Source organism: Ranitomeya imitator, chromosome 2 (genome assembly GCF_032444005.1).
Source record: "Ranitomeya imitator isolate aRanImi1 chromosome 2, aRanImi1.pri, whole genome shotgun sequence".
NCBI lineage: Eukaryota > Metazoa > Chordata > Amphibia > Anura > Dendrobatidae > Ranitomeya > Ranitomeya imitator.
In genome coordinates, this window is record NC_091283.1 from 689,764,001 (window position 1) to 689,780,707 (window position 16,707).

Consider the following 16,707-nt stretch of genomic DNA (forward strand, 5'->3'; position numbering starts at 1 on the left):
CCCTTGCTGGCACAGCACCGCAACTGGGTGTGTAAGGAAACTAAATAACAATATTAAGGCACAAGAGTGCATGCGGTGCCGCACTGACGAACGCCACTAACCACCCAGGCTTGGGTAAGGAAAGCACAGAGGAAGTGCACGGCGCCGTACTGGCGGTCACAGCAACTGGACGCTGTAATGTGTGATTCGTGCTGTAGGATAAGTCGGGCGCTAGATAGCAACCATACACCTTCCGCGAACAGACATTCAATAGGGTAGGGGTATCCAAGGACGACTTGCACTCACAACATACACACATTAACAATTGTACACTAGCGCATGGCCGTGCGGTCATGCGCAGTTTATATAGTTGCAGCACAGGAAGTGGCCACAGAAACTTTGCCCTTCCAAGACCTGCCAAGAGGACCAATGGAATGTGCTGCAGAGCCTGAGCACATGACCCTCGATCTCCAACGGGAGATCTTGCCCTGGGCATGCTCAGTGTGTGCAGACAAGGACTTAGTCCCAGAGAAGTCCGCTCGCTGCTGACCAGCACTGACTTTAATGGCAGAAGCTGAAGAAGCAGCAGTAACTCTCTGTAAAGAGTGAGACTGAGCAAGACGCTGGGACCGACGTCCCTGCTGAGCAGACTCCACTGTGGCTGGATAAGAATGGGAGACCGCAGCGGAGATGGCTCGAGATTCCCCCTGTGCAGAAGCGGGAACTCGAGACCTAACAAGTATGGAAATATATTGAAATATATTAAAGGGGACAATAAAACAGCAATGAAGAGCCAGAGTACTCAAAAAGTGCAAAACATCATAATTGTATATATACCGTATCTATTATACAGTTGTGCTCAGAAGTTTACATACCCAGTGTCATGATCCATTCCAGGGTTTAATCCTGTTTGCCCTTTTTCCCGGCGGATCATGTCAAGGGATAACTTTGCTCTGCCTCATTCTGGGTTCAGGTTTGCTACTTAGCTCTTATGCATCCTGCTGGCGGTGTCAGCTATAGTTCTGCCTTCGACGTGTGAACCTGACTCTGGTAGCCCTTGATTATTCCTGCTGTGATCCCTGACTTTACCCAGGTCTGTTGACTCTCTCTGTGTGCCCTTTTCCCATCGTCTCCCTGTTTGTTGGTTTGATTCTTTGGTTTCTGACTTGGCTTGTATTTGGACTTGCTTCTGCCTTCTGACCTTGTCTTATCCGCTCCTGACCATTGCTGAACCTCCTGGCTTGTTCCTGACCACATGTACTTCTGATCCTTTTAGTACATTTGCCTGTCTTTTGACTCGGTTTGTCTGATCACTCTCTCGCCACTTGGTGGTGCCTGTGCTGCTGCTCTGTGGTGCTTCTCTGTGTACGCAGTCTCACTCCCCTCTCAAGCTCCCTCTGGTGGAGGTTGCGCTATACTGCAACGCATCAGCATGACACCCAGGCAGAATTTTTGCTTTCTTGGCCTTTTTTCAGAGAACATGAATGATAACACCAAAACATTTTCTCGACTCATGGTTAGTGGTTGGGTGAAGCCATTTATTGTCAACCTAATGTTTTCTTTTTTAACCCCTTAATGATCGCCAATACTAGTGATGAGCGAATATACTCGTTACTCGAGATTTCCCGAGCATGCTCGGTGACCTCCGAATATTTTTTAGTGCTCGGAAATTTAGTTTTCATCGCCAAAGCTGAATGATTTACATCTGTTAGCCAGCATAAGTACATGTGGGGGTTGCCTGGTTGCTCGGGAATCTCCACATGTACTTATGCTGGCTGAGAGATGTAAATCATTCAGCTGAGGAAAACTAAATCTCCGAGCACTAAAAAATACTCAGAGGTCACACGAGCGTGCTCGGGAAATCTCGAGTAACGAGTATATTCGCTCATCACTAGCCATTACGTTTTTTTTAATGGACCTGAGATATAAGAGAATAGCATCCCCATATAGGTCACAATCCAGCAGCTGTCGGTTGTGCACTATAGCTGACAACTTGCTGCATCAGCCATGATCAGTGCTTGCACTGTTTAATTCTGTTAACCCCCTTAGATGCTGCTGTCAATAGTAACTACATCATATAAATGGTTAATAGAGTGTGGGGGCTTCCTCTTTATTCCAATTGTTGCCCTCAGATCATAATTGTGTGGTCTTGATGTTTGCCTTGGCAATTCTTGACCAAATAGCAGCCTTAGGCTATGTGCAAACGTAGGAAATGTGGTGCAGAATTTTCTGCACTAAATCTGCATCTCCTGGCAGAATTCGCAGGTGCGTTTTTTATGCGTTTTAAGTGCATAATTGATGCAGATTTTGTGCAGTTTTTACCACTGCAGATTTCTATTAATGGAGGGGTGCAGAAACGCTGCAGAAACGCACAAAAGAAGTGGCATGCACTTCTTTGAAATCTGCAGCGTTTCTGCGCAGATTTTTCTGCACCATGTGCACAGCTTTTTTTTTCCACATTGATTTACATTGTACTGTAAATCACAGTCAGTTCTGCAGCGTTTCTGCAGCAGAAAAATCTGCTGCAGAACTGTACTAATTCTGCACTAAATCTGCATAGTGTGCACATACCCTTAGAGTCTGACAGCTGTTTTAAAGGGAACCTGTCACCCCGTTTTTTCAGTAGGAGAAAAAATACCGTTAAATAGGGCCTGAGCTGTGCTTTACAATAGGGTATTTTTTGTCCCCTGATTCCCTACCTATGCTGCCGAAATACCTTACAAAAGTGGCCTTTTTCGCCTGTCAATCAGGCTGGTCAGGTCAGATGGGCGTGGTCACAGCGCTGTTTCTCCCCCACATCTTGCTTATGTTCCCGTTGGTGGCGTAGTGCTTCTTGCATGCGCAAGTGCCGAATGCATTGCGCAGCTGTAGAAAAAGAGCACGCTCGCCGCTATTCAGCGGTTTCTCGGTGGGCGCGGCCATCTTCCTGAGGCCGCGCGTGCGCAGATGGAGTCTCCGGCTTCCCCGGGCTTCAGGAAAATGGCCGCGGGATGCCGCGCGTGCGCAGATGGACATCGCGGCGGCCATTTTCCTGAAGCCGAGTTCGAATCTCGGCTTCAGGAAAATGGCCGCCGCGATGTCAATCTGCGCACGCGCTGCATAGGTAGGGAATCAGGGGACAAAATATACCCTATTGTAAAGCACAGCTCAGGCCCTATTTAACGGTATTTTTATCTCCTACTGAAAAAACGGGGTGACAGGTTCCCTTTAACCTGTTCAGAAGTTAGCGGCATTTAGGTGGTAAAAATACATATTTTCATTTTTGTCATGCCATTTTAATTCCTGAAAATCACCTGAAGGGTTAAACAACTACCTGACTGCAGTTTTCAATATGTCAGGGGGTGCTGTTTTAAAATGGTATAACTTTTGGGGGTTTCCCAATATATGGGACCCCTAAAGGCACTTCAAACATGGATAGATCACTAAAAAAATAAATTAAATTTCCTTGAAAAAATGAAAAATTACTGCTACATTTTTAAACCTCCTAAAATGCTAACAAAATAAAAGAACATTTTACAAATGGTGCTGATCTAAAGCAGGCATGTGGGAAATGCTATTTATTAATGTTCTTCAGTGGTATGATTATCTGGATTAAAGGGATAATCATTCAAAGTTTGAAAATTGCTAATTTTTTTTTACATTTTTCTCAAATTTCTGATATTTTTTATCAATAAACATAAAACATATCGACCTAAATTTAACATTTTCATAAAGTGTAATGTGCCACGAAAAAACGGTCTCAAAATCACTGTGATTTGTTGAAGGGTTGAAGAGTTATTACCACATAAAATGACACTGGTCAGATTTCAAAGTTTGGCTCCATCACTAAGGGGTTTAATCATAATGACAACCCAAAACATCCAAATGACCCTGATCAAAAGTTCACATACCCTGATGATTTTGGCTTGATAACATGCACAGACGTTGACACAAATGGGTTTGAATGGATACTAAAGATAACATCCCCACTTGTGACCATTTGCTTGTAATCAGTGTGTGTGCAGAAAAGCTGAGTGAGTTTCTGGAATCCAGACAGACTCTTGCATCTTTCATGCAGCCACTGACATTTCTAGATCATGAGTCATGGTGAAAGCAAAAGAATTGCCATCGGATCTACGAGAAAAGTTAGTTGACCTGTATAAAACAGGAAAGGGATACAAAAAGATATCCAATGCCAATCAGCAATGTCCAAACTGTGATCAAAAAATGGAAAATCAGGGGCTCTGTAAAATCAAAACTTACGGTCAGGTAGACCAACAAAAATTTTGTCCACAACTGCCAGGAAAATTGTTCGGGATGCAAAGAAAATCTCGAAAATAACATCATCTGAACTACAGGACTCTCTGAAAACTAGCAGTGTGGCTGTTTCAAGATGCACAATAAGGAGGCACTTGAAGAAAAATGGGCTGAATGGTCGAGTCGGCAGAAGAAAGCCATTACTGCACAAATGCCAGAAAGTAACTCGTCTCCACAATAGGCAAAACAGCATAGAGAAAATCATCAAAACTTCTGGAACAAGGAAATTTGGAGTGATGAATCCAAAATTGAACTCCCCTCTCCCAATCTGCCTCTCATCTTCTCTCTCTAACTTCTTCATTCAACCCCTCACAGTTTACCAATTCTCCTACGCATGAGGACGGGAATACTCTGGACCTGGTTTTCTCCCGTCCCGGATCGCCGCACGACTTTACTAACTCCACTCTCCCGCTCTCGGACCACAACCTTCTTTCCTTCTCTGTTAAGAATTGTCTCCTCACCCAGGACACCCCCACTTACCACACTTATCGGAATACACGTACCATTAATACCCAGCAGCTTATGGACAACTTCCACACATCTTTAGCCCCCATCTCCTCCCTCTCCTGTCCAGACTTAGCATTGTCACAATTCAATATTACACTGAAGAATGCCCTGGATGAAGCAGCACCTTCTACACGCAGAAAGACCCGACACAGACAACGGCAGTCCTGGCACACTATGCAATCATGCTTTCTTCAGCGTTGCTCAAGGTGTGCAGAGCGGCAGTGGAGAAAATCTCTCTTAGCAGAAGACTTCATCCACTATAAGTTCATGCTCAAAACGTATAACTCTGCCCTTTCTCTGGCCAAACAATCCTACTTCACCACCCTCATCACCTCACTATCCAACAACCCAAAACGACTTTTTGAAACCTTAAACTCCCTCCTGAAACCTAAGGTACAGGCCCCATCTTCAATCTCAGTGGTAAGGATCTGGCCACTTATTTCCTAGAAAAAATCAACCACATCCATCAGGATATCTCTGCCCAATCTCCTCAGTGCCTGGATCCTCTTCCCTGCAGCACCTCAAGCTCATTAGATATCTTTGAGCCTGTTTCAGAAGAAGTTTCCAAGCACCTCACTTCTGCTCGGCCTACAACCTGCAATAGTGACCCCATTCCTTCACCTCTCCTGCAGTCTCTCTCACCAATGGTCACCACTCACCTGACTAAAAAAATTAACCTCTCTCTTTCTTCAGGTATCTTTCCCTCCTCATTTAAACATGCCATCATTACCCCTTTACTTAAAAAGCCATCCCTGGACCAGAACTGCACAGCTAACTACAGACCTCTCTCTAACCTTTCCTTCATCTCTAAACTCCTGGAACGCTTGGTCTACTCCCGTCTAATCCGCTATCTCTCGGATAACTCTTCTTGACCCCTTACAATCTGGTTTCCGCTCTTTACACTCCACTGAAACTGCCCTCACTAAAGTCTCTAGTGATCTAATAACAGCTAAATCCAAAGGTCATTGCTCTCTGCTGATTCTCCTGGATCTATCTGCCGCATTTGATACTGTGGATCACCAGCTCCTTCTCACTATGCTCCGCTCCATAGGCTTCAAGGACACAGCCCTCTCCTGGTTCTCCTCCTACCTCTCTGACCGCTCCTTCACTGTATCTTATGCCAGCTCCTCTTCCTCTCCTCTCCTCGTCCCCTTACTATCGGGGTTCCGCAGGGCTCAGTCCTGGGCCCCCTCCTTTTCTCTCTATACACTGCCCCTATTGGACAATCAATCAGCAGATTTGGGTTCCAGTACCATCTGTATGCTGACGACACCCAATTATACACTTCTTCCCCTGACATCACCCCAAATCTAATTCAAAATAGACAAAAGTCTCTAACATCATGTCCTCCCTCTATCTGAAACTAAATCTCTCCAAAACTGAACTACTTGTGTTTCTCCCTTCTACTATCCTCACTCTACCCAACATCGAAATTACCCTAGAGGGTTCAACCATAACTCCCAAGCAGCATGCCCGCTGTCTTGGGGTCATATTCGACACTGAACTTTCCTTTACTCCCTATATCCGATCACTCACTTGCTCCTGTAACCTGCATCTTAAAAACATCTCCAGAATCCGACCTTTTCTCACCTTTGAAACTGCTAAGACTCTTACTGTCGCTCTTATTCATTCTCGTCTGGACTACTGCAACTCTCTTCTGATCAGTCTCCCTCTTTCCAAACTTTCTTTTCTCCAATCTATCTTGAATGCAGCAGCCAGGGTCATATTTCTGTCCAGCCGCTTCACCGATGCCTCCATCTTGTGCCAGTCATTACACTGGCTACCCATTCACTACAGGGTCCAGTATAAACTCATCTCTCTCAGCCACAAAGCTCTCCACAGTTCTGCACCGCCTTATATCTCCTCTCTCATCTCCGTCTATCGCCCTACACGTGCCCTCCGTTCTACAAATGACCTAAGACTAACATCCCCCGTAATCCGAACCTCGCACTTCCGTCTCCAAGACTTCTCTCGTGCTGCGCCAGCTCTCTGGAATGCACTTCCCCAGACGATCAGATTGATACCTAGCCACGACCTATTCAAGCGTGCTTTAAAAATCCATCTCTTCAAACAAGCCTACCACATCAACTACTCAGTAAACTAACTTTGTCCTGTTCCCTCCTTCCAAATATTATCTGCATGTGAATCTGCACACTACTATTCATCTGTCTCCACACCCTCCATGCACACGATAACTGCACTTGATACTTGACTATTGCACTTAAACACACGGGCTGATGACCGGATCATGCAGCTTTATATGAAAATCCCTATTTATTATAATTGCCAGACCTGAAATAACAAGCACTTTTCACCTATTGTAAGCTTGCGAGCAGGGACCTCACCCCTAATGTCACTGTTTAAATTGTCTTAACTTGTACTGAATTTATTGTCTGTACATGTCCCCGCTTAATTGTAAAGTGCGGCCGAATATGTTGGCGCTATATACAGGTCCTTCTCAAAAAATTAGCATATAGTGTTAAATTTCATTATTTACCATAATGTAATGATTACAATTAAACTTTCATATATTATAGATCCATTATCCACCAACTGAAATGTGTCAGGTCTTTTATTGTTTTAATACTGATGATTTTGGCATACAACTCCTGATAACCCAAAAAACCTGTCTCAATAAATTAGCATATTTCACCCATCCAATCAAATAAAAGTGTTTTTTAATAACAAACAAAAAAAACATCAAATAATAATGTTCAGTTATGCACTCAATACTTGGTCGGGAATCCTTTGGCAGAAATGACTGCTTCAATGCGGCGTGGCATGGAGGCAATCAGCCTGTGACACTGCTGAGATGTTATGGAGGCCCAGGATGCTTCAATAGCGGCCTTAAGCTCATCCAGAGTGTTGGGTCTTGCGTCTCTCAACTTTCTCTTCACAATATCCCACAGATTCTCTATGGGGTTCAGGTCAGGAGAGTTGGCAGGCCAATTGAGCACAGTAATACCATGGTCAGTAAACCATTTACCAGTGGTTTTGGCACTGTGAGCAGGTGCCAGGTCGTGCTGAAAAATGAAATCTTCATCTACATAAAGCATTTCAGCCGATGGAAGCATGAAGTGCTCCAAAATCTCCTGATAGCTAGCTACATTGACCCTGCCCTTGATGAAACACAGTGGACCAACACCAGCAGCTGACATGGCACCCCACACCATCACTGACTGTGGGTACTTGACACTGGACTTCAGGCATTTTGGCATTTCCTTCTCCCCAGTCTTCCTCCAGACTCTGGCACCTTGATTTCCGAATGACATGCAAAATTTGCTTTCATCAGAAAAAAGTACTTGGGACCACTTAGCAACAGTCCAGTGCTGCTTCTCTGTAGCCCATTTCCTGCACACGCCTGTGCAAGGTGGCTCTGGATGTTTCCACACCAGACTCAGTCCACTGCTTCCTCAGGTTCCCCAAGGTCTGGAATCGGTCCTTCTCCACAATCTTCCTCAGGGTCCGGTCTCCTCTTCTCGTTGTACAGCGTTTTCTGCCACATTGTTTCCTTCCAACAGACTTACCATTGAGGTGCCTTGATACAGCACTCTGGGAACAGCCTATTTGTTGAGAAATTTCTTTCTGGGTCTTACCCTCTTGCTTGAGGGTGTCAATGATGGCCTTCTTGACATCTGTCAGGTCGCTAGTCTTACCCATGATGGGGGTTTTGAGTAATGAACCAGGCAGGGAGTTTATAAAAGCCTCAGGTATCTTTTGCATGTGTTTAGAGTTAATTAGTTGATTCAGAAGATTAGGGTAATAGGTCGTTTAGAGAACCTTTTCTTGATATGCTAATTTATTGAGACAGGTTTTTTGGGTTATCAGGAGTTGTATGCCAAAATCATCAGTATTAAAACAATAAAAGACCTGACAAATTTCAGTTGGTGGATAATGAATCTATAATATATGAAAGTTTAATTGTAATCATTACATTATGGTAAATAATGAAATTTAACACTATATGCTAATTTTTTGAGAAGGACCTGTAAATAAAAATTATTATTATTATTGAACTTTTTGTCCACAACCATAAATGGTACATTTGGAGATAGGTCAACAAGGTCTATGATGAAAGGATCACCATTCCTACTGTAAATCACGGAGGTGGATCGCTGATGTTTTGACGATGTGTGAGCTACAAAGGCACCGGAAACTTGGTCAAAGTTATCAGAAAATACTGGAGGCAAATTTGCAATCATCAGCCCGAAAGCTACACATGAGATGTACTTGGACGTACCAACATGACATCGATCCAAAACACAAGGCCAAGTCGACCTGTCATTGGCTAGAGCAGAACAGAGTGAAGGTTCTGGAGTGGCCATCTCAGTCTCCTGACCTCAATATCATTGAGCCACTCTGGGGAGATCTCAAGTGCGCAGTTCATGCTAGACAGCCCAGGAATTCACAGGAACTGGAGGCTTTTTGCCAAGAAGAGTGGGCAGATTTACCATCTGAGAAAATAAAGAACCTCATCCACAACTGCGACAAAAGACTTCAAGCTGTCATTGATGTTACAGGGGGCAATTCACGGTATTAAGAAATGGGGTATGTGAACTTTTGATCAGGGTCATTTGGATGTTTTGTGTTGTCATTATGATTTAGAAAGAGAAAACACAGTAGTTTGGCAAGAAATGGCTTCACCCAACCACTAACCATGAGTGGAGAAAAAGTTTTGGTGTTATCATTCATATTATCAGAAAAATGGCCAAGAAAGCAAAAATTCTGCCGCAGTATGTAAACTTATTTTCTCTGGCAAAAATTGAGACCACTGCAAAATTTTCAGTTTGTCTGATTTTTCTCTTTACAGGTATATTTTTGGGTAAAACGTAAATAGTTCTTTTATTCTATAAACTGCTGACAACATGTCGCCGAAGTTCCAAGCAATAAATTTTGTATTTGTTTTCTGAAAATGAGAAATGGTCAAAATAACAAAAAAATGCATTGCTTGCAGACCTCAAATAATGCAAAAAAAACACGTTCATAATCATTTAGAAACAACAATACTAATGTTCTAACTCAGGAAGAGTTCAGAAATCAATATTTTGTGGAATAACCATGATTTTTAATCACAGCTTTCATGCGTCTTGGCAGCTTTCCACCAGTCTTTCACACTGCTTTTAGATGACCTTATGCCACTCCTGGTACAACAATTTAAGCAGTTCTTTGTTTGATGGCTTGTGACTATCCATCTTCCTCTTGATTACATTACAAAGGTTTTCAATGGGGTTCAGGTCTGGAAATTGGGCTGGCCATGACAGGAATTTGATGTGGTGCTACTTCATCCACACCTTGATTGACCTAGCTGTGTGGCATGGCGCATTGTCCTGCTTGAAAAACCAGTCCTCAGTGTTGGGGAACATTGTCTGAGCAGAAGGAATCAACTGTTTTTTCAGGATAACCTTGTATGCAGCTTAATTCATACGTCCTTCGCAAAGACCAACCTGCCCAATTCCAGCCTTACTGAAGCATCCCCAGATCATCACCGATCCTCCACCAAATTTCACAGTGGGTGCAAGACACTGTGGCTTGTACACCTCTCCAGGTCTTCGTCTAACCATTAGACGACCAGGTGTTGGGCAAAGCTAAAAATTAGACTCACCAAAGAAGATTACCTTACTCCAGTCCTCTATGGTCCAATCCTTATGGTCTTTGGCAAACTTCAGCCTGGCTCTCCTTAGCTTCTCATTGATGAAAGGCTTTTTTATAGCTTTACATGACTTGTGTCCTGCCTCTAGGTGCCTGTTACAAACTGTTCTTGTCGTGCACTTCACCCCAGCTGCCATTTGGCATTCCTTCTGTAGGTCACTTGATGTTACACTGCAGTTGCTGAGAGACATTTGAATAAGATGATGGCCATCCCGGTCAGTGGAGAGTCATTTTCGCCCTCTGCCGGTCTGTAGCTTTGTTGTCCCCAATGTCTGCTACCTTACCTTGTTGTAATGGACTGCTGTCTTAGAAATTTTAAGGATGGAGGCAACATGACGCTCACTGTGTCCCTCTGCTAGTAAAGCCAGAATTGAGCCCTTCTTTTCTTCATGCAAGACTTTTCTTTTCAACTCCTTTGGCATGGTTAAAAGTTATTTTTTCATTCCTATTACTTGTGGAATATTACTAGTACTTGTTTTGCCATCCAGCTTGCCCTACTGCAAGAGGATTGTGAACACCATAGCAGTGTTTTTTACACTTTCATTCGTTAAATAAGATTTGGTTCAGATGATCACCTAATCAGAAGCACATTAAGTAGAATGAGGTGTACTCTGGTTGGAATTCAAGTGACACTGGAATGGAATGACTGTCAGACATGTAGAGAAGCTGATTTTTATAAAACTGTCCAGTGGTCTCTTAATTTTTGCCATAGCTGTACATCATTATTATTTTTTTTAAATGTATTTATTTATTTTTTTCAATCTGCACGTAACTAGCGTTACAATGATGCCTGGCTGCAATAGTACTGAAAGTGCAGCTACCTAGAGAAAATGAACTTATTTCCTCTCAGGAGTCACCGGCGTTCGGTCCAGGGAGCGTGAACAGAGCAGCTATAGTCACCTCTCACAGCACTGCTCATTATATTCTACATTATACTGTGAGCTGTAAGCTCTTTGATTGATAGCCAACTCTGCAGTGCATCTTTGTAGGTTAGGCAACACTATTAACACTATATCTGCATATATAGCTTATATAGCGTTTTCTGAGGTTACAGGTTCCCACTTTACACCTCATCAGGGATTATATTAATAATTTTGCCTGTATGTATTTGCAGTTGCCATGTATGTATTTCCCTCTCCTAGTGTATCCTCACCCACCCCCTGCAGACTGTGAGCCCTCGCGGGCAGGGTCCTCCCTCCTTATGTACTCGTGTGCCTTGTTATCTGCTCATGTTTAATGTATTTGTCTATATTTGCCCCGTATTCACATGTAAAGCGCCATGGAATAAATGGCGCTATAAAAATGTATAATAATAAAAGTGGCTTTTTGGCAACTTATCATAATAATCTTTGGAATATACCAAAACAGATAGTAAATCCTATATTAAGAAATTTACATACAGTAAATGATTTACAAGCTTTGCAACAATTTTAATACTCACATATATTTACTGGGAATTTGACCCCTTTCCAGTTTCTGTGCATTCTCATCGAGCTGCCAACCCATCCATGTACCAAAAGCTCCTTGAGGGAGTGTGTCATCCACAAATAAAATATCATCCTTCTTGAAACTCAACTCCTGAGGATGTTCAGCTTGTCGATCATAAAGGGCTCTGCAGGAAAACATGTTATTGAATGGTAATGCTGCTTCCATTCTCTTTCATAAACAATAAAATCATATTTATGGAAGCATCCTGCTTCATCTTGTAAAAACAGTGATCAAAAGGGCAATAAATGTGTTTACTTCAGTGAATAAGTACCACAATGGGCCTTACTGATTGATGAGAGAAGCAAGGGTCTGTACACTGTGTAGTGGGCATTCTCAAGTACTGTAGCAAAGATCCTTTTCACTTTAACGGGAGCAGAGCTGCAATATCTGACTGTGGCAAATCCAGGTAGAGGGTGTCAGACCTTGACAGAACTGATACCAATGACCTATCATAAGGAAAGGCCATCTATACCTAAGCAGACCAGTAGTACAATTAGTACAAGTAGTAATACGATGTGATACACTTTATTGATCCTGGGGGGAAATTACATTATTACAGCAGCAATACAAACAGCAGTACATAAAATATTTGGACACAAATCTTGCACAGGTATACCAACATTACATAACAAATAAATGTGGGTGGTTCAGGTATATAAATCACTGTTAATTGACATTAGTACACCTGCAATCAGTCATTATTGTCTACCACCCTTAGGAAATTATTATACATCCCCATAGCAGTAGGTACAAACGATTTCCTGAATTTCTCCTTCTTACACCTTAGTAGGATTAGCCAGCTGCTGAAAGTGCTCTTCTGCTTCAAGAACAGCTCATATAGTGGGTGTGTAATATTGTTCATTATAGCCCTACACTTCTTATGAATTCTATCCTCCAATACCTCCTCAAAAGAGCACAGATAAAGGCCAGCAGCCGCGCTTGCCTTCTTGATAAGTTTGTTGAGCTTATTAGCGGCAGCTACTTGCACACTACAGCCCCAGCATATGATAGCAAAAAAGATGGCGCTTGCCACAACGGACTGGTAGAACATTTCCAGCATTTTACTGCACACATTGAATGACCTGAGCTTCCGAAGAAAGTACAGTCTGCTCATTCCCTTCTTGTAAACCTTTTCTGTATGACACCTCCAATCGAGTTTACTGTCAAGGTGAACCCCCAAATATTTGTAGCAACCCCCAAATAGTGGTATAATTGCTAACTTATTTTTTAGATTTAATTTTATCATATCATCTACATTTAACACTAGAAGTCCCAGAGAGGGGTCATTTAACATTTCTACCTTTGGAACCCAGAGACGGGTCGAATGACCTGAAGGATTTTAGCTAACATCCTCTAATCACCGTCTTTTATTCTGTAATTAAGGCCATTACTGTCGCACCACAGGAGGTTGTTGTTTTCTATTTAGTTTAGGCATTAAAGGTACCGTACCGTTACACTAAGCGACGATGCAGTGATATAGACAACGAGCCGATCGCTGCAGCGTAGCTATTTAGGTCGCTAGGAGACGTGAAACACGGCAACAGCAGAACGATGCAGGAGCGATCCAGTGACGTACTTATCGTTCTTGCTGGTTGTTAGCTCCATGAAAAAACATTGCAGGCATCGTTGCTTTTGCTGTCAAACATGACGAATCACGACCAAATAAAGTTCCGGACTTTATTAGCTACGACCAGCGATGTCACAGCGGGATCCTGATCGCTGCTGCGTGTCAAACACAACGAGATCGCTATCCAGGTCGCTGCAACGTCACGGATCGCTGTCGTTCTCGTTCTAAAGTTGCTCAGTGTGAAGGTACCTTTAGTTTCTAGTTAGTTCTATTCAGTTTATTGTATTTGATAATATAAAGACTATACATATTATATTTAGTTTAGTTTTATTTGAGCAAAAAAGCACTGAAACAATGAATAATTTTTTATATATTTTAAATAGAGAATTAAAATTTTAGAGCAAGGTACAGCTGTGAGTAATGACCAGAAGCATTTGTGTCTAAAGCCTCAAGCAGACTAGCGAAAAAAAATCCCGCGAAAATCGCACAAGAGGACTGAAATTTCAGTGTGAAAAATATACAAAAGAACAACTGTTATTTGTTTTCAAGCTTTTTATTTTTGTTATAAAAATAATTTAAAAAATACAAGGAATAAAACAGTTCCACACATATTTACAATAGGCTGCAGTGGGGGGCTGCGTGTGTGTGTGAGTAGCATGTCTTTCTTGTGTGACTAGCATTTCTGCACTCACTCAGCAGTCTGTCTGCACTGTCGGAACATACCTGGCACTGCCTGGGTATGTCCCTGGTACATTTGCCACACGTGTATTTGTAGCAGTCAACACATCTCTCAGTTGCACAATTATTCGTGCATCGATGGTTGACCTGACACTTCGCCCTTTTGCCAGGGCTGGGTGTGGAAGGTTCTTGCTGAAGGAGTTTTTCCTTGCGTGCCTTCTTTTCAGTCACATGAGAGCCACCTAACTCTTTTGCAGCTCAACCAGGAAGTCCATCCATCTCTCCTGCACCCCAGTGCATGCCTGATAAATAATAATAATAATCTTTATTTTTATATAGCGCTAACATATTCCGCAGCGCTTTACAGTTTTGCACACATTATCATCACTGTCCCCGATGGGGCTCACAATCTAAATTCCCTATCAGTATGTCTTTGGAATGTGGGAGGAAACCGGAGTGCCCGGAGGAAACCCACGCAAACACAGAGAGAACATACAAACTCTTTGCAGATGTTGTCCTGGGTGGGATTTGAACCCAGGACCCCAGCGCTAAAGAACATGAGCATTCAGTGCTGCCATGTCAATCATGTTGTAGAACACGGCGACTGGCCATCTCCGTGTTCCTGCATGCACGCTGTACTCCCGCACCATTTAGTCCATTACATCCACACCGCACTTTGTGTGGTTGTATTGTGTGACTGTGTTTGGCTTCCTTTTGTTGGTATCCTCAGTCTCAACCACGCTGTGCATGCTGCTGAGAATGTAGACGGCCTTCTTTCGTTTGGGTGCATACACTGTCAGTGTGGCACCAGTGGTTGAAAACACCTGAATGGTGAATTCAGTGCGGTCCATCTATCTAGCGGATTGAGGAATTTGCCGGCAACTCTTGTTGACTGTGCCGAGGATAGTGGTTTTCCAGCTAAGCAGTCGTTGTGCAAGTGACAATGATGTAAAGAAATTGTCTGTAGTTACAGTTCTGCCCTTGTCCATGAATGGTTCCATCAGCCTCATCACTACAGTTTCGGACAGTCTCTCCCCGCTGGGACGACTGGGGTCCTTGCCAAGATATGGGAGGACATTAGAGATATTCTTTGATTTCAAGTCGAAGCCACCCAAAATTTGATGCCAAACTTGTCTGGTTTTATTGCAATGTATTGCAGAAAACAGCAGCGAGTCTTTGACGGGAAAAGCTGTTCATCAATAGTGATGTGTCAACCAGGGTTGTAGGATGCGATGCAGTTGGTGACAAACGATCTCCACACATCGGAGATTGCAGCAAACTTATCGGTCTCCACTCGCTCACTGCGTGTGAACATGTCATCAAAGCGTAGGTGTTGCATGATGTCTTGGAAGCGGTTTCGGGTCATAGTTGCAATGATCCTTGGGTTTGCCAGGTTTGCTGACCAGCTGTCACATAGTGATGGAACCTTGGTCACCCCCCCCCCCCCCCCCGCAAGATAATGACTGAAATAAATTAGTTCTGGGAGACCCATGAACCAATCCACCTGCTCCGTTTGGCGTGCATGTTGAGTAGTCCACTCTTGAATGCTACGAAGCATGTCAAGAGTGATAAAACAGAGGAAGCTCTGAAGGCGACTCTGGACACTTCGTCTGGCCTTAGCACTTGGCTCTCCCTCTGTAGGGTACGGTTCTATTGGGGTGAAATGGAGACGTCTCCCCACTTGTACTTCACGTCACACTGTGCCATCTTTTGCGGTCTCTGTCGGCTCACTCGCCAACAGAGCTCTCTTTTTTGGTAGAGGAGGAGTCTCCTCATCTGCAAGATAAATAATTTCAAATTAACATTTTGTTTTGGTTCTAAATAAGGTTAGGTTCACATTTGAGAGAATTTCAGTTCCCGGCGAATCCAGCAGGGAACTTAGAAATTTTCTCAGCCTCCGCATGTTCCCTGCATGCGGGAGAGCGGGGAACATGGTCCCTAGCAACCCGCTGTGTTTACTGGTTACCAGCTACACAGCGGGCTGCAGGGAGTGCAATTTGCACCCCCGCATCACCCCACACAGAGAACTCCTCAAGATGTGTTCCCTGGGGAGGAGGGATGCGGGGGTGCGAATCACACTCCCCGCAGCCCGCTGTTTAGCTGGTAACCAGTAAACACAGCGGGTTGCTAGGGACCGCGTTCCCCGCTCTCCCGCATGCAGGAAACATGCGGAGGCTGAGAAAATTTCTAAGTTCCCTGCTGGATTCGCAGGGAACTGAAATTCTCTCAAATGTGAACCTAGCAAAAAGATAGTCAGGAAATAAAAATAGGTAATTTGAAAAATTTAACCTGAAGACATCTCAGAGTCCGAATCCGGTTGAAGGACTATGTGTTCTCCATTTGAGTCAGAAAGGTTGGTGTTGCTCAGGATCAGTTCCAATGCCTGTTGAATGGTGTGCCTTCTATGCATTTTGTTTCTTGTGAACAAAATAGGAGAAGCAGTCACCTATTTATCCCCCACAGCACAAAAGGCTGCATGCAAATTTGCTAACATTCTTTTGTTTACACTCTCTTACAAGACCTTTGTTGAGGTGGATCAACAC

General features: G+C 43.4%; 1 protein-coding gene across 3 annotated transcripts in view; it reads right to left on the reverse strand.

Moving 5' to 3' along the window:
- The window catches only part of DLG5 (discs large MAGUK scaffold protein 5), a 679,445-nt gene that overhangs the window by 53,105 nt on the left and 609,633 nt on the right, over positions 1 to 16,707 (reverse strand). For all 3 annotated transcript variants that reach the window (XM_069753072.1, XM_069753075.1, XM_069753073.1), the window contains one exon: positions 11,873 to 12,043. In XM_069753072.1, the coding sequence (XP_069609173.1) occupies positions 11,873 to 12,043 (171 nt within the window). The remainder of the gene's footprint in view (positions 1 to 11,872; positions 12,044 to 16,707) is intronic.